General features: G+C 34.2%; 3 protein-coding genes across 6 annotated transcripts in view; 1 reads left to right on the top strand and 2 right to left on the bottom strand.

The window, feature by feature from the left end:
- Positions 1-8,855, bottom strand: part of LOC135139419 (cyclin-dependent kinase 14) — a 193,940-nt gene extending 185,085 nt beyond the window's left edge. The window contains exon 1 of the mRNA XM_064069639.1: positions 8,510-8,855. Within this exon, the coding sequence (XP_063925709.1) occupies positions 8,510-8,579 (70 nt within the window). The 5' untranslated portion in view covers positions 8,580-8,855. The remainder of the gene's footprint in view (positions 1-8,509) is intronic.
- Positions 8,856-8,938: 83 nt separating this feature from the next.
- On the top strand, positions 8,939-10,511 carry LOC135139422 (adenosine 3'-phospho 5'-phosphosulfate transporter 2). 2 transcript variants are annotated; one of them, XM_064069646.1, is made up of 5 exons: positions 8,939-9,309; positions 9,357-9,583; positions 9,667-9,893; positions 9,942-10,123; positions 10,172-10,511. In XM_064069646.1, exons 1-5 carry the CDS (start codon positions 9,029-9,031, stop codon positions 10,344-10,346), a joined length of 1,092 nt encoding a protein of 363 aa, XP_063925716.1. In that variant the 5' UTR covers positions 8,939-9,028; the 3' UTR covers positions 10,347-10,511. The 2 variants fall into 2 exon arrangements, with proteins under 2 accessions (XP_063925716.1, XP_063925715.1); XM_064069645.1 differs by having other exon boundaries at positions 9,667-10,123.
- Positions 10,512-11,960: 1,449 nt separating this feature from the next.
- The window catches only part of Src64b (Src oncogene at 64B), an 85,162-nt gene continuing 71,308 nt past the window's right edge, over positions 11,961-25,814 (bottom strand). For all 3 annotated transcript variants that reach the window (XM_064069643.1, XM_064069642.1, XM_064069644.1), the window contains exons 3-5: positions 19,542-19,854; positions 13,952-14,205; positions 11,961-13,898 (exon numbers count right to left, since the gene is read on the bottom strand). In XM_064069643.1, the coding sequence (XP_063925713.1) occupies positions 12,976-13,898; positions 13,952-14,205; positions 19,542-19,854 (1,490 nt within the window). In that variant the 3' untranslated portion in view covers positions 11,961-12,975. The remainder of the gene's footprint in view (positions 13,899-13,951; positions 14,206-19,541; positions 19,855-25,814) is intronic.

Here is a 25,814-nt window from a genome sequence, read left to right as displayed (position 1 = left end):
AAATTTTTATGGAAAATATCGAACTGATATAACTGAAAAATAAACATCACGAACTTGAAAAATTGAGAAAACGAAAATTTGAAAAATAAAAAATTGAGAAACTGAAAAATGAAAAATTGTAATACCGAAAAATTGCAAAATTCAAAAATTTGGTAGTCGAGAAATAGGAAAATTGATATCAAAAAATTGTAAAATCGAAAAAAAGGAAAAACGAAAATTTGTGATACCAAAAAATTGGTTTCAAGTAAATAAATCCTGATTTGAGTTTTTTCATTACAAAATTTTGTGATGACGTGATGAACATTTTTGCAATGACACTTATTCCGATTTGGATAGATCGAATGAGTCGTTCTTGATTTTAGTAGGTCAATATAATAAATTGCCTCACTTAAAGTCAATAAGTGCATTGATAAACCACAATTGTCGAGTCATATTTTGCAAATTTCAAAGAGGATTTATTCGGCAAAATTTTGAACACGGATTCATCAACCACATATGAAGGATTATCTTATTTTATAAAATTGAAATCGTTAAGGATGTTTATTCAAATTTTGGTTAGTGTTTATCATCCAGTGGTTTCGGAGATGATCTGTCTAATAAAAATTCGGATATACGGCAGACAGACAGACAGACAGATAGACGGAAACGAGACCTATTTTCTCGTCATGAAACGTCGAGAAAACATCAAAGTGGCCAGTCGTCCAATGGACTCGATTACAATATTTCCTTAGCTTACACCCAGGAAGTAAAAAAGAAAAGAAGTTGGTCCAAGTTTATTTAGACAGAACTTCCCTCTACTCTGAACTACTACAATGCAACAAAAATAATCGGTGGAAGAAAACAGCCTGTACATCACCATTTTTCTTGGAACGCTTTCAATTAGCGAATGTTTTTTTCAGCTCGCAATCTGTCAGTCTTTCTCTCGGTGCTTTCAAATCTGCTCATTCTCTTACATAACGCCAATGAGGCGGGGGCGTTTGGCGCCAGTCCCTTGGAAAACGTCCCGGAATTCTCAGCCTTGCCTTAGGTCAAGCGCTAGCTCGGAAAAACGGTATCGGCTTTGTGCACAGGGTAATAGGATTCCGGCGTTGTCGTTGCAGCTGGTTGCGGTTTTATCCAACAGCACGTTGCGTACATAGACGGTCAACAACCCGTTCTCTCTCACTTGGTGCTGTTTATGGTCAGTGGGCGAAGCAGCGGCCTTCGCGCGGCCCTCGCCTCCATACCCACACTCTTCCTGCGTGTTCTGCATTCCCTCAAATAATGATATCGCTCGCCGAATCGCCCGCGACACCCAGTTTTTACCATACCTGACGCTGTCGATGCATTCTCAAACATGCCACCTAATTAAGATTTGGATATTTTAATGAGTGTCGCCTGCTGGGTTCTGGTTTTTGGGTTTGTGGGATTCAGGTAGAGGCAGGTGGTCAGATTTCGTCTCGAATTTTATGGAAGAGCGTTTCCTAATACAGCCATTTTTTCGTATGGGTTGTGGTATAGCGTCATGTTTTATTCAAATCGGTAATTGTTTTTGTTCGAAGGAAAAATTTCCCAAAGTGATTTGCATTTCAATGCTCATGTTACGGCATGTTTTAATGTATATAACATTGTCGGATTCGATTTCGTTTCGTAGATCGTAATCGCAAATTATTAATCAATAATGTTTTATTAGATATAAACAATAGCCACGATAAACACACATTTCGAACCACAAGGTAATAAATCATATTGGAATTTCCAAATACATCTTTTCTTAGAAATTTTTTGATGTACTAGTACCACCACCAGGTTCTAACACTATTCTACCATGATCCAAAATTTTTCAAATTCTTGTTTACTTCTCGAGTGGGACAGCCAATTGGAATGTATTCACTTTCGAATGTCTAGTTGCATATTTCTTGGGTTTGGCAGCTCGTAGAATACAAAAATACAAGTTCCGTTTTAGCGTTGGTGGTCTGTTTGTAGGTTAACTCCGAGTTTTATTAAATATCACAAAAATTGTTCGTTTGATTTCAATGAATTCTCGACACTATGAACTGTTTCAAGCTATAAATACGACTACTTAGTGGTTGTTTGGACACAGCAAGTAACCAACCACGTGAGAGATAAAAAAATAAATTCTCTGATATCAACTTTTTTCTAAACGAGAAAATATATTAATTTTATATTTTATGAAAATATGCTTTGGCTATCACTAGGACAAATATTTTATCTGCACCTCAATGCAAGTTACCACATTCTTCAAAAAACCTTGCTTTAAAACTAACGGTACTATTCAAATTTCCAGTACGTGTTGTCTCGTATGTAGTACGCCTGAAAACGGGGAAAAGCTGTGTAAATTTAGTATAACTGCACATTTAAAGTCGAAGCACTGCACCGTGGTACTAATTGTGCTTCAAAGGAAAGGGAAGCTCAGTGTCAATAATTTTTGTTAATTTTTTGTATAATAATTATTATCTCAAAAACGCTTAATTTCCGGAAATTGTGGGAATACAATACCGTTACGTCACTCAAAACATCTTAAAATTAATATTGTTGTGTCTACTATGAAGTTAATGACATTCTGCATTTCCATTTCAGTCGTAATTTCAATATTCTATAAATACATATAATTTTAATGCCGAGCTATTAATATTTATTTTAAAACAAATTATCTTATACGAAGGTCAGGAAAATGTTGTATGCATTACTTTGCGGCGTACTTATAATATTCTCCTATAGTGTGTAACAACACAAAAAACAATCTAAAGCTTATGTAGCTAGGTATTATGTGACCAAAGACGAGGAAAGTTTAAATAATAAAAGTCATAATAATAAGGCGGATTCATAAACACAATATTATATATTCCTAACACAATAAAAGTTCACAATAATAATCGGTCCGGTAATTTCGGAGATAACCTTAATAAAAATTAACACCGATTGCGACAAACGGGCAAAAGGAAATGGGAAACCTATTGTGTTGTATTATATGAAACGTTCAGAAAACATGAAAGTAGCCATTCGTCGAATTATTACTACACAATACTTCCTTAGTTTACGTTCGGGAAGTAAAAATATTGTAAAACGTTTCTAGATATACAGACCACTGATAAACTATGGAATTCATAAGCCTTGCGTTAAAGTTCACACCTTGCAGGAAGGAATAGAAAAAATATTATTAAGAAATACTTTGCATTATTATTTTCTTTTTTTAATATTTACTTTGTATTTTTTGGAATTTCTGTGCTTCCGAAGCTTCCTTGTCACAAACCATAGCACTGTGACATTACACTGCAACTCCATTTTCCACCAATCACATTGTATATTTGATGAATTGCTAGTATCACGTTTTTCCGATGTTTCATAACTCTTGGAGTATGAAAAGGTAAGCCTTCCGTTTCAGTTGTGTCATCTGCTGACAGTGTGTTTGTTTCAAAAATAACGTATGGATGGTAGAACAGTCACCAAAATTTGTCTATACATCCCCACCAAAAATGTGACGACGTCATCTCAAAATGTTGCGAAGTCTCATTTAAATAATAAAAATAAACTAAATCAAAGCGGATTCATAAACCAGAATACAATGATTCTATACATGTATTTATTGGACACACTTCTGTTTCTTTTATATTTTTGTTACGTATAACAAAGATCTTATGTATATATTAATAAATATTGTTATTGTCATTTTCTAGAATAGCTTATCCAGGAAAAAAAATATAAAAAGCAATATATTTTACTGATTAAGTAGTAAGTAGAGAGTATATTTATAAACTCGAATATGTCATTAGCTTCTAATATAGCATAACAAATGTTTATTTGTACATTATACTAAAATTTCAGAAACACTCAATAAGATAGTATTCTTTGAGAATAAAAGGGACAAAACAAGCCGTATATTACACAATTATTTGAATTATTATTATCACAAGTCCATTTTTTTTGCTTAATTTAACAAAAATAGTACATATTTCATCTTTAAAACTATAGGCCATCCACGAAAATAGTGATTTTACGATTTTGACTCTTTCGCCACTGGTTTAACGAATAATAATCTCTTCTAATCTTCTCCTAAACAGAACCGGCGATGTATTGGTTAAGATGCTTTTTTTTCGCAAACGAGTGGTTTGGAAAAGCCAAAATCACATTACGATTATTTTCGCGGACGGCCTATATTCCCATAACATCATTTGACAAATAGTTGAAAGATAATTTTCAGTCCCTCTAGAAATTTTGTTATATTATTTTATCGCCACCTTCACCATCAAAACAAAAATTTTAACAGCCAAAGTAGTTCCAGAAATATTTCAACATAGAGTAATAATAAAATTGTCATTAAAAGGTATTTATGTCCCATTATAGAAGCAATAAAAAAGATTAACTCTATTTTCAAATATTTCTAGAGCCACTTTATACGTAACGCAGGGATCGAATTAGTAGAAGGTTATTAACTAGCTGGCTATTTTCATATTTTCTCAACGTATCATGCCCCTACAGTACAAAAAACATAGGTCTCCTCGTTCTGACTGTGCGTAGTAAAGGTCATCTACATTTTATATAATAATATACTCGTGTATTCGTCCTTTATGAATCTGCCTTGATTTTTATCACAATTATTTTACAATTTTTTTGACGTGTTTCATGCACTCTTTCTCGCTCATGCACACAGCATCACATCACAGCTGGATTACTGAAAAAATTGAAGATAAATCGCCACACAAGTTTGTCTTTTTTTACAGAGAGAATCCATTGACTAATTTCTTCGACGAATTCAAGGTAATTCCTGTATGTTAAAGTAAAAATAGGATGGCAAGTACAAATTTCTCGCAGGTCTTCTTTATATAACTACATACAAACAAATCGTCCTTACGATACTTTTGGCAACACCAAAGGGCTCTCATGGTAAAATTTTCCACACTAAAAATAAATCCTGTTTTTACTGGCAGCTAAACTTCAACAAGTTACGAGTAAGTCAGGTAAATCGTCGCAATTCAGTACTGCCCAAAATAAGCGCAGTTCCAGATAAATACAAGGGCGAACACTGAAAGGAAAATTTAATTCCATTTATACAGGGTGTTCACTAAACATTCAAGGGGTTATTTCTTGGATTGTTTTAAGAATTTTTTTGTTTCGAAAAGTAAAATTACGGTCTACTGCAGATACGAAGATCTCTGGATTGGTCGAGATGGTCCGATTTTTATTAATGGGGCTATGTGAAAACATTAGTGTACACTACCCCAGTGGAAAATGACGAAGATTTGAGAAATCGAATAATTGTGGGGTATATTGCAATAAGAAACAAGCCTCTTTATGAATTAATACAGTATTCGTTTTTTTCGAAAAGTATCTTCGAAACAACGCGTCTTTTCGAAAATCACCCAAGGGCAAAACAATCTTAAAATAACCCAACGAATAACCTTCTGACTTTTTGGCGCATGTTTAGTAAACACCCTGTATATTTAAATAAATGAATAATAAAGTAAATTTTTACTAAGAACGAGTTACGCAATCCCGAATATAAAAAACGCCACAATATTATACCGGTAAGCCTTTCAGATTTTTTTCTGTAATGAAATTGGCGGAAAACCAAACCACAGAACAAGTGATATTCTCTTTTACCTGTAGATCTAAATCTGCAGGTATATTTTTATATTTTTCTGTGTAAATTACACTATTCTTGGTCAAAGAAAACAATAAAAAACTAGTTTTTAAGCACAACCATCGATCCTTTGAAGTATAATTTCTAACAATGATGCGTTCAACCTTAAATCTTTTGTATCGAACTTGGAAAGATTTACGGCAACTTTTCCTGATCCTTTGACGTCCTTCAGCTGAGGGTAAGTGCAATTCCATCAACAAAGAGTACAATTAGAGGATCTGTGGAAATGCCTTGCCCAAATTGCTTCGAGTCAACCTAACAGCTGTGCATTTATGGAGTGTGAATTCAGACCCATCTTAAACCTTATTAACAGCAATAAAAACGTATTTGCGGTTTTGTGGGCGCTGCGAATGTTGCGATAATTAACTAAAACGCCGGAACTCCAATCTACAAGGTAGTTCTTATCACCACCATATCAACACAAAAACAATATAGACGATCACGAATTGAGAACACCCACAAGTGCTTTCGCGTCATCGAATAAACCCCAAAAACCATGAATGAGAAAGTGTCGAGTAAAACCCACGACCGCCCCCGGGCTCTCCTGGCGCTCGCTAATTCAAGTCTGTTATAAAATTTAAACCCCGTCATAAATCCCAAACGCGTAGAAAACTGGCGACACACTCAATAAATTCCCTAAATTGCCAAATGGAAGATGTCCAAGCTCCACTGGCTACGCTTTGCCGAAAATCACGCGTGAATCTTAAATTTCCCAAACTAATTACGACCAATTCATCTCGTTTACATCAATAACCGAGTAAATTCATTATCAAACTTTGCACTAACACCGCAATGCCAACGTTCCGAAGTTGTTGAGTGGTTCCGAGTTGAGTTAAGTTAAACTTCGACGAATTCCATGTCTGTGGTGCAATTATTACACTCTGGGTATAACACAATGAAATTTTAATGACGATGGCAAAAGCAAAAATTGCAGAATACAGTATGCAATTACGGAACACCCCACCATCAAGAACGATAATGCTACGTCAACATGTAATTCTAACGTCGTTGCTTGATTGTTTGCAACGGGACATCGGCGATTTATAGAGGTTTTTGCTCTTTGTGATTACGAAAAAATGCATACTATACATAGTACATTTATCATCGGTCTGAGAGTACAATTCCATAGTACCAGACGGCTTAAATTTAGTAATCGTTCATTGAATGAATGATGAGTGTGGTGTCTATTTATAATGACTTAGCAAGGAGCGATTTATGACGTTTTCCATTAGCGTCAATTTATTGCAGCACTTCTTGAAGTGGTCGTTGGACTGGTGTAGTACAAAGTAAAAGTAACGCTGGCACAGTCCATTCCGATGTGGATGACCGTAGTGATGCTGAGACTGATGAATCCTGCGTTTTATATTTTTTCCAAGCCTCTGTTCAGTCAAACAAGAACCCGACGATAACAAACTTTGTATGATCGAGTGTAATTGATCAGGAAATTTATCAGTGATCAGTTGATACACAGCAATAAACGTTCAGCTGGACAGCATTTCTCTGAAGTAACTTTATTTTGAAGCTTGATCATATTGCTGTAACCCACAATGCTCGAACAACTCCGCTGGTAAAGACCCTCATCAACTTGTGACGGCGCATGTCGCTTTGAGATCTCAGGAATGTCCGTCACAAAATATTTTCACCTACATAGAAACTTGTTCAAAACATTACAAATCACAGGAAATACGCCCGTGTTCAATGTTTGGCGACCGCCAAGTTTCAATCACAGGTGTGTAATTTACGGTTTTACGAATTAGAGGCTGGGCTGTTTAACTTCTCGGTTGTAAATTTTAAACAAAAAATACGTTCACGCAAAAAATAAACAATTCTTGACTGACAACTTAATTCATTCAGATATATGCGTCCAATTAAAAATAATACAAAAAATGACTCTTATTTATTGAAATGAAGGTTATTGATTAGTATACTAATATCATTAGTAGGTTTTTAGTTTACGTAACTTCATTTTTTTTTTAATTTTAAATGTAAAACGACTTTTTCTGAACTAATAAGGCATTCAACTTTTCAGTGAATTTAAATGCAGGTCGATACAATCAGTCTGTCAGAATGAATTCGAAAAAAATAGAACGATTTTTTCGTGAGAAAATTATCAGACATGGATGACAGCTAATCTAGGCTGATCATTAATAAGATATTCTTTTCCAGGCGTATCGGCAACCAATTCTACAGACTGACATATATATTTGCCAAAGATTCATCAAACATCAAAACTCACTTGGAAAGCAGCAACATTCAAGTGCATAATTTATTTCCTGATTAATAATCATTCATCAAATAATATGATCATGCACCTGACTCCACAAATAACTTGATCACTTATGGTATCCATACACCCACACCTCGTTAATGAAAAAAGTAATAAACATACAACAGGTCGATTGTTGAGATTGAAAGTAGACTTTGATCCAGCTACCTGTAACAGCAGCGTCAATCCATTGGTGGTTGGCCACCCTGATCACCCGATGATATCATTTTCATGATCATTGATCAGCAACCCTGGCCAACTCGAATCCTATTTATTTACACAAACCCATTTAGCTTGTTTTATTTACACAAAACACATGCAAAATGCGAAGAATGAAAACTGCAGTGGATTAATTCTAGCTCGAATCTTTGCACAGCCACTTTATCTCTGTTTTTCGAACTTGGAACAACGGGGGCACGAGGCCAAACCAAGCCGAATCCATCCCACGTAGGGCACCCGGTAAAATTCCTCCCGTAATTTTTTATTCATAAAGTACGCTTAGATCGAATCGCGCAAAATCTGGGGAGATTACCGAGCCCGAGCTGGCCACTCCATCATCGAATTTTAATTGCAAACGAGTAAAAAAATTCAAGGGGGCTCACCATCCTTCATGCTCCTGGACTGCGTGGCTGAGGCTCCGCTACTGTGGCTTTTGTCAACCGTACAATACATAATAACACACTTTAACACTACAACACAAGTCACTCTCACCGAACTAAAATTATCATAATTATTAGTTTAATAATATTAGTTTTACGCGAACTTAGCTATCACACGAAGAACACTGCCAAAACCCAACGGCCATTACTAATTTCTTGTTGTTTTGGCGGTCCGCAGATGGCGCCCAAGAAGCTGACCTTGACAGGCGGGACAAAAACCACTGATAATTTACAATTTGAGCCTTATTTAAACACGAGGAATTTAAAAGTTTGTTATCAAACCGGTTTGTAATCAGACACGATAATTTTGTTTGTCAATTATTCAAAAATGACTTGGGGATTTTCGAGGCGGTGCATTGGCGACGGTGACGTTTCAGCTGTCAACGTCGAGCAATCAGTCGATTTAAAAGTCTGTCAACGTGTCGGACCCGGATAAAAGTGATGAATTGGGTTTAATCGAACATGTCACGCGGTAATCTGCGCTTGGGGATGGACCCCGAGCCAGAAAAGCCCAAAATTACGATCATCTGCTTCGATATCACTAACCAGTCGCAGACCGTTCAATTCTTCATATGTAGCAGTGCCGTGTTTCTATTTTTCATCCTGTATGGGTACATGCAGGAGCTCATTTTCACTATCGAGGGCTTCCAGCCCTTCGGCTGGTACCTCACGCTTATTCAGTTCGGGTACTACACCCTTTTCGGGTTAGTAGAAACCCGCCTTAGGAACATAACCTCTCGAAAGTAAGTACACTGGCAAACCCAACCACTTCTAACGTTTTCTGTGACAGAATTCCAATCCAGACGTACTTTTTACTGGCGCTTTTAACACTAGGCACGATGGGGTTCTCCAATGCCTCCTTGGGTTACTTGAATTACCCCACACAGGTCATTTTCAAGTGTTGTAAATTGATTCCTGTTATGGCAGGAAGCATCCTAATTCAAGGCAAACGGTATGGGCCTTTGGATTTTAGTGCTGCTGTTTTAATGTGTGTAGGACTAACACTGTTCACACTGGGTGTGTATGGTTTAGTTAATCCCTTTATTAATCAATTCTTATCGCGGTTTTAATATCAGTTATTAATAAAAAGTTATTTTCAGCTGATTCGCAGGTACAGCCTAATTTTAACACGAAAGGAATTACCATGATTTCCATGGCGTTGCTATGCGATGCCATCATTGGTAATGTGCAAGAGAAATCAATGAAAAATTATGGCGCTCATAATGCAGAAGTGGTTCTATTTTCCTATTCCATTGGCTTCCTGTACTTGTTGATTGTTATGGGGGCTACTGGGGATCTAGCCGAGGGCATACAATTTTTTTCACAGGTGATTCCCACATTTCTATTATTATATAAATTAATTGTGTGTTGGCAGAACCCTAAAAAACTGTACGGATATGCATTAACTTTTTCCCTAACTGGATACCTAGGGATACAAATTGTTCTCACTCTAGTCAGGACGTGTGGCGCGTTTGCGGCAGTTACTGTAACTACGTGCAGAAAAGCAGTCACTATTATCGTGTCATTTTTATTCTTCAGCAAACCGTTTACGTTTCAGTAAGTCTCTTCATTGATTTTTCAACCATTACAAGTTCTATGTTCCAGGTATTTATGGTCGGGTTTGCTGGTAATTTTAGGTATTTATTTAAATTTGTTTAGTAAGAAGCATCCCATGTCATTTTCTGACTTGGAAATATCCATTGAACGTTGTATTAGGATGATCAAAATGAGAATTTACGCTAAACGTTATGGTGCTCGCCATTATATGGCCAATGTCTAGAATTTTATGTAAAAAAGTAGGCAATATTAATTTTAGGACATAGATTTGCCCACTTCAGAGGGCTGTATTATGATCAAATGCTGCAAAATACCTTGTTTTACATGGTAGGATGTGTTCAAATTTTAATAGATGATTTTTATCTATAATAAAAATTTACGAACAAAATTTTAATTTTTTCGAAAAAGTCATATCAACAAAATGTGTATGTTTAAGAGACTTGGAAGTCGCTATGATACAGCTCAATTTTAAGCATTGAGAAAACTCGTTTTAGGGTCGAATTTGAGTATTTTGGGGTGTTTTCGCACCCGGGGAGTATATAAAACTATCGAAGGCGTAGCCAACTATATCAAAGTTACAAGCAGAGGAACAACTGTCTAAGAGGTCTAGAAAATTAAAAACTCAATGCTACATGACTTAGCTTTAGAAATTTGAGGCGAAAACTGAGTTCTAGGCACGAATTTGAGAGTTAATTGTTATTAGATATTCCAATTTGTATACAACAAGCAGGAGGTGAAGCAACAACAACGCCAACGAAAAGGAATACATTAGAAAGCTATAAAAGAATAGGAAATTTTAGAAAAAGCAAGTCAAGTATTTTAAGAGCGATTATTGAAATTAGCAAATTTTGATTTTTTTGTAGATAATTTAGTTAGAATTAATTAATCATTGCAATTATTAATTAATAGGATTAATTCTTGTTGGACGAGTTAATCATTTATTACTTTTTAGATTTTTTAATTTATTTCTACAAGTTTTTTTATATATCATAACATAATTTGTTAATTTTGGTCACCATTTTTTTCAGTCCGTCGAATATGTGTTAACTTGTCAAAAAAGCTTGATTGAAATGCTGTTATTTATTATTTAGATCTTAAAAATTGTTGTAAAAAAGTACCCTGTTATAGAATAACTTACATACTTAGAAAGTAAATCAAACAATGAAAAAATAAATCTCCAAGTTTTACGAGAAGTTATTTTATTTAAACAGAACATTACCTAAACTTCTTATTTAATAAAATGGATCAGTCTTGTTTATTCATGATAAAATTTTTATCTCGGCGCCACCTTGAGCAATTAAATTCGCGTAGAAAAAATAACGTGTGTATTCCGAATTTCGCACTGCGCAGAAAAAATGATAAATACAATATTTTGTTTTCGTTGAGTGCACCTTTGCACATGTTTTTCTGTTATTTATCAGTTTATTTTCAAATCGTTGATAACTGTGTGACGTGAAAAATAATCTTTACCTGATTTTAGAAGACAAGTGTTGCGTAAAATAAACACATTCACGACTTTTTTCATTCCATGGCGTTTAAAAACTAACTGTTAAAAAGAGAACATTAGTTTTATACACGATTGTTTTAAGTTCCGCGCTAGTTTTTTAAAGTTACGTCATCAAATTTCTGGAGGGGATTAATAAATACAAATCAGTAATATTCTGAAATCACTAAAAGAACCCTGGTGCAGACATTTTAAGATTATTAAGCGTTTTATCATTTCCACGTGAATTTGAAAAAATTACCAATCACTGTTAAAAATTTCCTTTAGTTTCCGATAAATGGAGTCCTCATTAGTGGCAAACGGTCGATGAATAGTGTTATCATTGATAAATCGTTGAAGTGAGAATGAGTAGCACAATATTTTATTTCATACTGTATATGTACAAAATTTATGATTGTTCCTATAAAAATCAATAACATATGGCTTTTCTTAATAAAAGATAAACTTGACTGGATCAAACCTGACTGTTGTATAACCACTTCTAACATAATTATACTAATACAAACACTCACGTTCACTACCATGACTATTTTTGAAACAGGAGGTGCGCAGACCCCCATAAAATAAAGTCAATAAAAAATATACTTAATAAAACAAACAAAAATAAAAGCAATACATTTAAAAAGTGATAACACTCATTATAAATCTAAAATAATGGTCTATAATTTAGAATGAATTTTGTACATAGTCTTATTGCACAAAACTAAAAAAGCTAAGGCTACGGTCAAAAATATCACCAGCGATCTCTTTCGAAAATAGAGAGCTCCTTACCGATCCCGGGTGATATTTTCAAGCAGAAACCGAAAAATTCAGCAATTCACAACACACATACAAGACATGAAGTTCCCACTTTTCCAATGCTTCAAATACAGGAACTGAGGTCGACCAGAAGAGGAAGAGAAGTATTGGTCCACGTCCAATATTTGAGTAAAAAGGTAAAACATGTACAAAAAGTTGTATATAAAAGTTAAATTCTCGAATAGGTCACTTGAATTTTGCCTTTTTGTACTACGTTTATATCGTACGTGGCTCGCCGGGAAAGGTAAAAAATCGTTATCAAAAAGCAGACTTTTGACAAGATTTCTACACTAAACAAAACAGTCTTTAAGTTTTGAAATTCATCATCATATCACTTTTTTCGAAAAACAGAACAGTAGACAGCGTCACGTGCAATAGGCGTCAAGGAGACAGCGCTTAAGTGATACACCGGAACGGAAATATGCAAGCTAAGAACTAAAATGAGATCTATTAAAGTTAGGTTGCATATACGTATCATGATACAACAGTTCACCCAGGAAAAAAACACTTCACGTAACAAATTAAGTACTAAACAATCTCGGGTTCTTTTTTAATCTGGCACTTCTCTATAAGGGACTTCTGACGTGACGTTGAAACCTTCGAAGTAGTGCGTCAGGAATTCAAACGTGGGACGATTTTCGGGTTTGGCGTCCCAGCACTGCAACATGATGTGGTAGATTTCGTCTGGAAGGACGTGGGACGTGGGTTTGGCCATTCTGTAGCCCTTTTCGACCATATCTATGACCTCCCTTCCGTGCATTCCCGGATACGGGACTTGTCCGTAGGTGAATAGTTCCATCAGGAAGATGCCGTACGACCAAACGTCCGACTTTATCGAGAACTTCCCGTAAACTATCGCCTCAGGGGCTGTCCACTTCACAGGGAACCTCGAACCCTGCTTGGGACAGTATTCGTTATCTTCGATAACCCTAGCTAAACCGAAATCACAAATTTTGGCGATATTATTTTCGCCCACGAGGACGTTCCTGGCGGCCAGATCCCTATGGATCAACTGCTTGGATTCGAGGTACTCCATCCCGCTGGCCACTTGGAACGCTATATACACCAAATCTTCGAACTCCAAGTTCTTGCCTTCATCCTTGCGCAAGAAGTCGAGGAGACTCCCCTTGGACATGTATTCTTGGACGATGTAGATGGGCTCGTGCTCGCTGCACACTCCGAACAAGGTTACCAACCTCTTGTGACGGAACTTCTTCATGATGGCGGCCTCCTGAAGGAACGCTTGCGTGGACATCGTTCCCTCCCGGAGCATCTTCACCGCTACCTCGATATTGTTCTTCCACTTGCCGTACCACACTTCGCCGAAGTTGCCGCGGCCTAAGCGCTGGATCAGCTGGATCTCCTCCCTCGGGATCTCCCACTTGTCGCGGTAAGTCGGCCCCAAGTCCCACATAGTGGGCTGGGGCTTGGGGCAGGGTTTGGACAAGACATGGCATAAACCGTAAGCGTTTTCTGTAGAAGTGGGATTGCGTTAGATTTTATGGATATCTCGACGAGGTACTTACTAGTATACGCGTTGACTAATTCGACTAAGGTGAGGAATGTTTTATTGGTGGAAATGTAGAAACCGCCGTTGTCGAGCGGCTTGATTTTGTAATGTTTGACGTGATATTCCCTGATTTCCTCCCAATCTTTGACGGACAGTGAGTAACCGTTAGGATTATGTTCGGAAGGACGGACTAGGAAAGTCCCTCGGGGATTTTCCTCGGCTAGTAGGAGCTTCTCGGCTTCCTTTCTAGATACGTTTTCGAAAAACCAGCTGAAACAAGGCAATTTGCACGTTAGGCTAATCAAAGGATGTTGACTTCCGGCGGAGATAATGAAAGCGAACTGGGTATGTTAGGTGAATAATTACTTATGCGGGGAAAAACTTTTAATTCGCTTAGTTTATACTCCAACATTTTGACTAGCTTCCCGGGATTATTGTAGAAGGTGATAATCAAATCAAGTGCACTTGAGCATCTTCACTATCTCTTATATCGTAGCGCCAGATTTTTTATTTATGATAATAATTATAGAAGATTCTCTCGAAAAATTACCAAACTTTTTTTTTTCGTAAAAACGTCCAGACAATGAATATATTACCTACAAAACATGTTTTGTGCCTTCTAACTCTTACACGCCTGCTGTTCATTTAGCAACTTTTTTATACTTTACAAATAACACAAAAGGTCACCATTTTGCACTAAGTTTTAACCACAAAATGTCGACGTCATTGTGCTTATCTTTGAAGGCCAAATGGGGGAACTACTCATCACTACATTATCACATATTGAAAACAAACAATACAAGTTAGTGCTTCTTTAAAAACTCCAACTCGCTTTTTCAACACAAACACCAAAAATTAATTCACCCGAGAAGTGTGGTGCCAGCAAGACCAGATTTTAAACTGTCAAAAATCGCAGGTCTTAATACGAGATAAAGTATCAGAGATTGATAACAATAATCTTTTCAACGTCTTACGTTTTAATCTGTTTTTAAAAATTAATCACTTCTCTCGACGTTTTTACATTGTTAAGTGACATTTTAAATCATCTGTGTGATAAAATAAAAACTGGAAGGAGAAAATCTTTCTATAATTGATTAGGTGAAACTTGTATTTTATTTTGTGTCAGTCGGTGATCTGAATGTTGGCTGAGACGATTGAATCTAAAAATAGTTAATGTTAAGCGAGCTCTGGAATTGCAATTTATTGTCACTGCATTTTGTATTTAATTCCCGTCGGTGGCGCTGCAGTCACTGACAGACGATTCTTCTGTGGTGAAATTAGTTAATTTACGTCATGACAGAGGTCACTTCAAATTGTTTCGTCAATCGTCAAAAAATGGCACTGCTTTGTGACCAGTGAGTTTAGTAATTGCGATAAATAATGCAGTTGACGTGAAAGTACTTTTATATTACGAGAATTTTGCAGTGATGAAAAGCCAGAATTCCTTTGTTACACGCTGGTAACGGGGTTATGTCAGAAACAATGGGGTTTTGTTGGAACATTCAGACGCCGACGTTAAAAAACCTTTAACAAGAAAAATCGGTTAAAAAAACCTTCATGCTGAACTTAAAATGCAGTTTAAAAGTTTCAACACGACACACAAAGAATGGGAAATTATTCAGCGACGAAACAGTTTTATTCCTTGAGTGGATTAAAAAACGCTAGTCTTTAATTTTGTAGATTAAATATAGTACGCGAATTACTTTAACTAAAAAATTGGTCGACGGTCATTTCGATAGAACTTCCCTCGCCCCGGAAGTGCAGCAAAACCAGTGGCATTCGGTCGGTACAAGTGCGGATTATATGAAATATATGTAAAGCAGACGACCAACGGGAAACAACGCTTTTTGAAAAACTGAAAAATTGAAATATCGAGAGATCGAACAATTGAAAACTTCGTACATCGTAATATGGATAAATCGAGAAATTGAGAAAATTTTAAACATCGAAAAACTGAAAAACCAAAAAATTGAAATCCTAAAAGTCAAAACATGGAAAGATTGAGCAATCGAAACATCAAAAAATCGACAAATGAAAATATCTGAAAATTGAGAAGTTCCCAAAATTGAAATGTTGAAAAGCTGAGAAATCGAGAACTTGAAAAATCAAGAAGAAATCTACAAACCGAAAAATTGAAAAATCATAAAAATGATAAGCCAAAAATTTTAAATGTCGAAAAACTGAGAAATCGAAAATCCAAAATCACAAAAATTGGAAAACTGGAAAATCGAGAATTTGAAAATTTCCAAAACTGAAAAAACGAAAAATTGGAAAATCGAAGAGTTGGAAAATCAAAAAGTTGAAAAGTCGAAAATTCGAAAAATGAAATCGAAACATTCAGAAACTGAAACCTCGAGAAATTGTCAATTAAAATGTCTAGAAATCGAGAAATGGAAAAATCAAAAAGTCGAAAAATCGAAAAATGAAGAAATCGAAATATGTAGGTCACAATTGAAAAGTTAATAATTGAAAACTTGAGATTTTTAAAAAGAAAAAAAATCGGTAAATCGAAAAATTGAAAAATCTAAAAATTGAGAAATTGAACAACCAAAATATCAAAAGACTGAAATCTCAATAGGTTGAGAAATAGGAAAATTGAAAAATCAAAAAACTGATAATCTAAAAATTTTAAAACCGAAAAATCAAAATCCTACAAGGTCGAAACATCAAAAAATCGACAAATTAAAATTTCGAATAAATTGAACAGTTCCCAAAATTCAAATGTCTAAAAATTGAGAAATCGAAAACTTGAAAAATCAAAGAGAAATTTATAAACCGAAATGTTTAAAAATCAAATAACCAATGTCAAGAACTAGAAACATCAAAAAATCCTAAAATCAAAAAATTTTAAAATTCGAAAAATTTAAAAGTATAAATATGGAAAAACTGAAAAATCGAAAAATCAAGAAATCGAAAAACCTAAAATTTATAAAATCCAAAAATTGATAAATCCAGAAATCGAAAATCAAAAATCGAAAATCTGAAAAATCGAGAACTTGAAAATTTCCAAAACTGAAAACGAAAAGCTGAAAAGTCGAAAAATCGAAAAATGAAATCGAAACATTCAACAACTAAAACATCGAGAAATCGTCAATTAAAGGATCTAGAAATCGAAAAATAACAACCAAAAATTCAAAAGAAGTCGAAAAATTTTAAAACCGAAAAATTAATAAATCGAAAAATGAAACATTTTTAAAATCGAAAAATCTAAAACCGAGAGCTCGAAAAATTTTAAATTTTAAAAACTAAAAAAGTACCAAAGATATTGAAAAATTGAAAAACCAAGAAATCGAAAACATTAAAAAATCGAAAAATTGAAAAATCGTAAAATTGAAAAATGGAAGAAAAAGTGACGAATCAAAAATTGAAAAAACCTCGAATAGAAACATTGAAAAATTGATAAATCGAAACAGTGAAAATTCTAGAAAGTCGGAAAATCGAAAAACTGAGAAATCAATAACCTGATTATCCAAAAATTGAAGAATCGAAGAACTGAAACATTGAAACGTCGAGAAAACCAGAAACGGGAAAATCAAAACATCGATAACTTGAGAAACTGAGAAATCAAAAAATTGAAGAGTCGAAAAATTGAAAAATCGTTAAACCAAAACGGAAAATTGAGAAATCGAAAACTGAAGAAATCGAGAAATCGAAAACTTGAAGAATCAAGAAATTGAAGAATAAAAAACTGAAAAATCGAGAAATCAAAAAATTGAAGAATCGAAATATTGCAAATCCCAAAATTGAAATAATGAAAATTTGATAAATCGAAAAAGTGAAAATTCGAGAAACTGAAAAGTTGAAAAATCAAGAAAATGAAAAATCAAAAATTTGAATCGAAAAACCGAAACGTCAAGAAAACGAGAAGTAGGAAAATCTAAACATCGATTAATCGAGAAATTGAGAAATCAAAATATTGGAAATTTAAATACGTCAAAAACTGAAAAATCGTAAAACTGAAACGGAAAATTAAAAAATCGAGAAATTGAAGAATCAAAAAATTGAAAAATCCCAACACTGAAATACCAAAAAATTGGCTAATTGAAAATTCGAAAAATTGAGAAATCGAAAAATTGTCAATCTACAATGTAGACATCGAGTTTTTTGTTTTTTTTCTCCAGAAAACTCGATGTCTACAATAAAAATGTATAGCGGATTCATAAACCACAACTTCAAGACTATGTTACTTTTTAACATTTAAATAACACTTATTTGACAAAACTCTAAGATGGCATCATCAGTTGCTGGGAGAGCATAAACGGATAAATTTTAATGAACGATTTAGTATACTTACGATAACCTTAAAACATTTTAAGATTTCGGAGCATTCGGTTTTGCAAAATTAAACTGCAAAATGTTGTTATACGGTTTTAATCTTGTTTTGTTTTCAAGAATTTAGATATATAGGACTCTAGGGTAATGTTTGATAACAATCGGAGATTATCTGCCGAATAAAAACCCGGACAGACGAGAGACGGAACCGGAAGCCTATTTTTTTCGTACTCTAGGTGTGATGAAACGTCGAGAAAACACAAAAGTATCCAGTCGTCCGATAGACTTGTTTACACTACTTTTTTACCTTACGCTCAGAACGTAAAAAATTATCCGATGAGATACCAAACTAGGTCACTAGTGTAACAATAGATCTCGAATTTAAATTCAAATTCTACATCTTTGTAGATTTACACGAGATCTAGAACGATTTAAAAAACTGTGCTATTTACCTCAAAGTAAACACGCTTCCACGAATATTATGTTGTAATATCGTCTTATTTAAACAACAATGACAATGATAAAATTACCTACGTATGAAATTGATAAGCAAGAGCCAAACGAATTGTAAAGAAAGTGAGTCACTAAAACTTGAGGGGAAGATATTGTGAACTGACGAAAGTTTTTGAAACGAATGTTTAAAATGCAAAATGGTTAGTCAAATGCATGGTAGACTGTTGTGGGTGTTTGAATGTGATCGATAATAAACATTCTCACATGTGTGTCATCACAGGAGAAGCAGGAAGTTCAAGAGTACGGCCTGAAAAGATAACTATAATGCAGATGATGGAATTTATGACACTACAGTACTTCAATGTTCTCACAACTTATTCCAATAATGATTTAATAACCTTAAAACTTAATTAAACAACTGTATGTTTTATTTTTTCTGGGTCGCAGCAAAGTTATATATACAGTGTTTCTATACCAAAAATATCTACATAATTTTTTAAATCCAAAAAAAATAATTTTATGCTTTAGCTTTATACCAGTCTATATATTGTACTTTAGATATTTTTGGAATGTTCCGAGGTATTTTGGGTTTTCGTACAAAAACTTTTTTTTTAAATCGGTTTTTCCTGAGTGATGTTTTAATCGTTGGAAAAATTTCAAATTTATAGGTCATTTCTGAATCTTTTAACAGGGTCTTTGGAAATTCGACACCATAACGACCTCTCATTTATTATACAGACTGAGAATTCGGGATTGTTTTACTTGCTTCCACCATTTACATTTTACAAGTCAAAATTTGAAAAATAGGAGACCACGAACTAAAAGATCCCGGGATGCAAATTCTTCGCCTAGATAACGCCATAAAAACCAAAAATACTAACTCTTCGCTTTCGACGCTGAGTTCCGCTGCGACGAAGTTCCCAGGAATATACCCCTGGACTTTGGTTATGAGATGTATCACATTTAGCCAATCACCCTCAGAATCGTCGATCACTTCCATGCGATCGCCCTTCTTGAACGACACGTCGCTGCTGTCCCTCGCTTCGTAATTATAAAGGGCCACCACGATGCGGCCCTTCACAGAAAGCGGCGGTCTGGTGGGTGTCGGTCGTGGCCTGATGATATCTACGTGACTTCTTTGCGGGTCTGGGGTGTATCGATTGTTGTCGATTGCAGCCGATCTTATAGGACCACCTGAAAATTAGGAAAATCCAGTCACGTGACGGGAAATATGGCATCACGTGACGATGGCCGCCGGCTCTGATCGTTCGGTTTGGCGTGCCGTGAATGAGATTAGGAGCTCATCTTATCGTTCGTATTTTTTACATAATGGCGGGATTACGTAAGAGGAGGTTGTTCGTGTTTTTCAATTGGAATTAGTTCACAATGGACGAAGGACGAACGTCGGCAGTCACGCGGATTAATGTCGACGAGGCCTCCCCTGAGTATTGCGAAAACTCATTATTGGTGCGTGTCAATCATTCGATGGAGTCTCGGAAATTATTACCGCGAAAATTTTCGAGGTTGTTCACATGTTACAAGCTTAATGATACAATTCTTTATAATGTTTGGTGTAGATAAGCAGATTAGGCTGGTTAAATATAACGCAACTTGTCGAATCTAGTTGTTTTTTTTTTGTAGATTATTATGTGCCATAAAATAATAATAATAATAATAGGTCCTTATTCTGTGGCATACAGGGTGTGCAAAAATATCGAAACGGTCAATTGTTTCCGTGGAATGAAAAACGATTTCTTTAAATTTTTACCTGCATACATGGATAGAATGTAATTTGCAGATGATGTTTTCAATTTTTTATACTTCCTATTTAACCGGAAATTACAGATTTATTTATTATTGTTTATGAAATATAATGAGATAAAAAACTATCTATTATACAGGGCGAGTCATAAGCGGGCGATTCTCGATATGTCAAAAATTATTAAAAATGCATCCCCCACTAAATGCCGCTTAAATTTTATAAAAAAAGCATCCCTAAACTTGTTGTCTATGAACCTGCCTCGATTTTTAACTTATAGGTAGAAAATTAAATTTACAATAACCAAATAAAATATAAAGCGCTATCAAAAACTGAATAATTAATTCAGACTAATAACCTTGATTTTTCTTTCAATTTTCAGAGTTGTAATAATTGTAAATAATTGAAAATCTAAAAAAAATCGAAAAAATCAGCTTTGGTGGTCTACGACGATATCTAATACCGAAAATCAACGAAACTAATTTTATTAATGTTAAGGATATCGTGGTTCTTTTTCATTTTACACAGTAGTAGTCGAGTCAGAGTAGTCGATTTTGTATTTTGAAAGTTTTTAAAATATTGGTTTAAAATTTAGTTTTTTCCAAAAATGTAGATTTTTACGAGAAGTAAAGGCGCATTAATACATCACAAGTACAGAATTTTTTTTTTGAGACACCTGCAGTATTCAATTAAAAAATAGACGATGAATTGGAAAATCATAAATGGAAGATCATAATACCGATCGAAACACAGGATTTCTTGTCGATTATGAAATTAATTTTTAAAATTATGATGTTGGCATTGCAACCATTTGGGATTTTATTTGACAGTTATTTGACATTAATTGTCAAAGTTAACAAAAGAATGCGGTTTTACCAAAATTTTAACATTACATTTTCAAAGGTTTTTAGATGACTTTTTTTATTCGATGATATTAATATTTACATATTTCAGACAGTGTTTATTTCACACAATTTTGAGATGACGTCCTTGAGTTTTTTTTACCGCAACTTTAAAAATTATACAAAATTTGAGAACAGTGGATTTTGTAGTTTGAAAGTTAGATTGCAAAATGTTGGTGCAGTTTTGATTTTTTTCCCAAAAACTGGCCCTTCTAGGTTAAAAAGTAAAGGCAAATTAATAAACCACAAGTACAGATTTTTTTTAGGATATCCTATATAAGCAAATTAAAAAGTACAAAAGTACGGTAAACTCTAAGCGAAAGCCCATAATGCCATGTGATCATAAGAAAAAGTTGTCTAGTAAGCCATGAAATTTATGTTTAAAATAAAGATGTTGGCCTTGCAGCTATTTGACACTTAATTTGACAGTTATTGGCCCGTAACAACTGTCAAAGTGAACAAAGAACGGTGTTGCCAACATAGTTATTTTAACATTAAGTTTCATAGATTCCTGGACGACTTTTTTATTCGATCATATTAAAATTTACATATTTCAGACAGTATTTATTTAACAAAATTTTGAGATGACGTCATCGAAATTTTTTTACCATAACCTTAAAATTGTTTTAAAATTTCACGGTAGTCAATTTGCTAGTTTGAAAGTTTTGGTGTAAAGCGGTGATTTTTTTTCCAAAAATTGGCACTTCTAGGACGAGAAGTAAAGGCAAATTCATAAACAACAAGTATAGACGTCCTGTATTTTGCATAATAGTACTATTTAAAGTTTATAAAATAATATACTTCTGCAGTTGTGGTTTACGAATCCCCCTTGCTTTTATTACCTTAAACATTCAGATTTTCGCAAAAAAAATCCAAATTATATAGGGTGAGTCAGCTAAAAGGGGACACCTCAAATAACTTTTTTTTTATTATCCCACGTTAATGGAATTTAGTTTATAAATAAAGAAGAATAATATCTATATACGCATCACTTTACTAATAATAAAAAAATATATTATCAGATTTTTTTTAATTTATCTGAAATTTTATTTTACTATAAAATTGAGAAAATAATATTCTGTAGATTTCAATATTTCATCATATACTTTTTCCGTTGCTTTTTTTACAATTCCAAATTTAATATGATTAGTTTTGGTTAATAAACAAAGAAGTTATTCGAGGAGTCCCTTTTAGATGACTGACCCTGTATAATAATAGTGGGTGTAAACGTTGTGCTAATACCGTGCAGGTCGGAGGTTCGATCCCCTCATGGGTCATTTTTTTTTACACTGTGAGTTACATCTGTTACATATTAAGGACCCGGGGTGGGCTAGTTAGCATCATGCTTGCCCGCTACACCTTGGGTCGTGGGTTCGATTCCCGCCATGGCTCTGGGTGTAACGTGTATGTCCCGTTCCCCTGTAATTGGGCCTCGGTGCCTGTTGGGGGACGTAATTTAATAAAATAAAAAAAAATAAAAAATAAAAATATTAAGAATTTTCAATTTTGACATTGATAATTCGAACACTCGATTTTTGTTAAATTAAAGATCGAATGTGTATTTAAATTTATTAAGTTCTATTAGATTGTCTTGTAATTAAGATCTTACTCTTGAACAATAAAAGATTATTACTATGTTTAAAAACTTTTTCGATTTTTAACTACCTCATTTTTTTTTTTTTTTTTGTAACGTATGTTTAGTTTGAAATTTTAATAAATACAGTACAGCAACTTTAAGGAGCAAAATTGATCCAAGGTTATTTCGCCCCTGAAGTACAATCCAAGGAATCCGATTTTTGCTTTATTGTAACCTCTATAAAATAAAAACCAGTGCCGAAATAACACCAGTGCGAATAATATGAAATATATTTAATTCAGATAACCAACGGGAAAAAAGTACAAGCTTATCTTCGATTGTTTATGTTTATACCTCGAAAGAATGCAAAGATTAAGGACCCAGCAAGCTGCTTGATTTAAATGATTTTGTCCCCACAAAACAGAGGAGGCGACTTAAATTATTAATTATGGGCAAAACTTTCTGAATTTTATTTTGAATAAGTACATAATTATTACGATAATTCTTGTTTTATTGTTATTAAATATAGGCGAGCACAACATTACTGTATTCTCAAATTTTCGAGAACTGGGGTGAATCGTTCTTGATTTGATCAATAAAAAAATTATGACCCATACCAGCCACGTTCGCGATAGTAATTCAACATTTTTGCGACACGACGACCCAGTTTACCCCACGACAATATTGTATACTGGAACAAAACGTGCTGATCGAATTTTTTACGAAAATCTGGATGTTCAGAGTAAAAAATTAAGGCGGATTCATGAACCACCACTATAAAATTGGCACAGACAGGCGGAAACGGAGACCTATTTTTCTTGAGGTCATGGAAGTATTTTTTTAGTTTAGGCCCGAAAAAGAAAAACCTTTTTTACAATCAACTTAACATGACTTTTAAATCTTAAATCGTGATTAATAAATAGGCTCAATTTTTTCGCCCTTTTTAAACTACTGGCAGTTTTCTGTTATCGATGGCCAAACTTACGTGACAATTTAAAGCATCTCTATATTTTCTAGTAGAAATAAATATTTTTCTGATGAGTAGGAGGCTATGCATTCGAGGTCAGTATTTATGATGATACCTGTGTTGTTGACAACTTTTGGATTGAAATAATAATATAATTGTGTGTCATCTGTAATTGTTTGTATTTTACTATGCTTAACGGTATCAAATAATTCAATGTCGTAAATTGGAAATAAGAGAGGTCCTAATTTCGACCCTTGAGGTACTAATGAAGTTCTATTTTTAATTTGTGATGGCCAGTTAATATAATTAAAAAAATATTGTAGCATTCTTATTTTATTTTTACACAAGATGATTATTTATGTATGTTTTCTCGTATAGTGTGGTGTACGTTCAAAATCTTCCGAGATTTTGGAATGACCCAATTGTATCCTTTAAGAGGACAAATGAAAGTTAAAGTATCTTAATGCCTCCAATTTAAATACAACGTTAAATATTATATTTTTCGTACGTCACTTCCTGTTCAAACTTGGCGATTAACCCCAAACCCCATACAATAAACTTTTATACTTTTATCAGAACACAGTTGTAAAGATAAACAGCAGACGACAATTCCTAGAGTACATATTGTATTTACACCAAACAAATGGCTTATTAGATGAAACACCGCAACGAACTCTCAAATATTTATACAAATGGTTTCACGGGAAAATGCAATTTATTATTTTTCAAATTTATTATTGGTGATAAGAATCTGAACGTGTGTGTGTCGATGTACCCATTTCGCCATCTTTTTCGAAGAATCATGATTATACGGCGATGTCTGTAATTAGGCAGAATGTTTTTGCCAATTTTGGGACCGCCAAGGTCGTTAGGGTACCGCTACATCACTATGATCAAAATGATACACAAACTTGATTGATTAAAATTTTTAGTAGAAAGTATGATCTTGCCCAAGCACTAACGTGAAATTTAACATGTTGTTTTCGCGAAGTTTGTATTGGTATTTCGATAGAGTAAATATTGATTTCAGTTTTGTAATATACAGTTATCTAAAGTTATACTAACCACATAAATCAGGGGCAATTATGCCGGATTTTGGAATAAATTTGATGAAAAGATAGGTTGGGGTAGATAAAGGTCCGCCCAATCCTGGCTTAATGTGGATTCCGTTGTGAAAACGACTGAATCTAACGCGAAAGTCGTCTAAAATTACAAAAATGTGGATTTTGCGGTCTCGCTAAAAGCTTTAGATTAATAAAAGCAATTTGTTTCGTTTTTAGCATGTGGTGGACGCGTAGAAATATTGCATTCAAACACAAAATGGTTTTAATCGATTCTAAACTAGAATTATCAAACTATTTTCAAGTTTTTAAAATATCCATCCACGGTCATGCCTTTGACTAATGATTGACCCTGCATCAGTCCTTAAAAATAGGATTATTTATGTCAGCTGATAAAACTTAATAATATAATTGCTTACATTTGAATCTGGATTAAACACAATGTGATGAATCTGATAAGAAAAAAACACTCTAAAAATTACTCACGCATTCAAGGAATTCATTATTTCTAAAAATAAAACCTACATCAACATTGACAAACTATACAAATTTGACTGCATCAGTAGGAACAATTTGTAACCTCCCTTTTTTCTTGCGCCTGAAATTCCATAGCTCGTAAATAAGAAATGTGGCTGCAATTTTTACAAAACCTGTCGACCACGGTCACAAATTCCACGAATCAATGGTGTAATTTAAGCTTCATGCAAAAAGGATTTAATGGTGTAATATAAAATGTTTTTACAATCACACAAAACCAATGAAGGCAATTACGAATCTTTTTTTAATTGATTACATTATCTTATGGTCATTTAGTTTTTTTATTAAGCCCGAAGTTTTTTGCGTTTTTTAACAAAATAATTTTATTACGGGTCGAAATCGGTGGTCCAGT

Source organism: Zophobas morio, unplaced genomic scaffold (genome assembly GCF_036711695.1).
Source record: "Zophobas morio isolate AGI-343-1 ecotype UQ-CSIRO unplaced genomic scaffold, CSIRO_AGI_Zmor_V1 ptg000031l, whole genome shotgun sequence".
Lineage (NCBI taxonomy): Eukaryota > Metazoa > Arthropoda > Insecta > Coleoptera > Tenebrionidae > Zophobas > Zophobas morio.
This window is presented reverse-complemented; position numbering and strand designations above follow the sequence as displayed.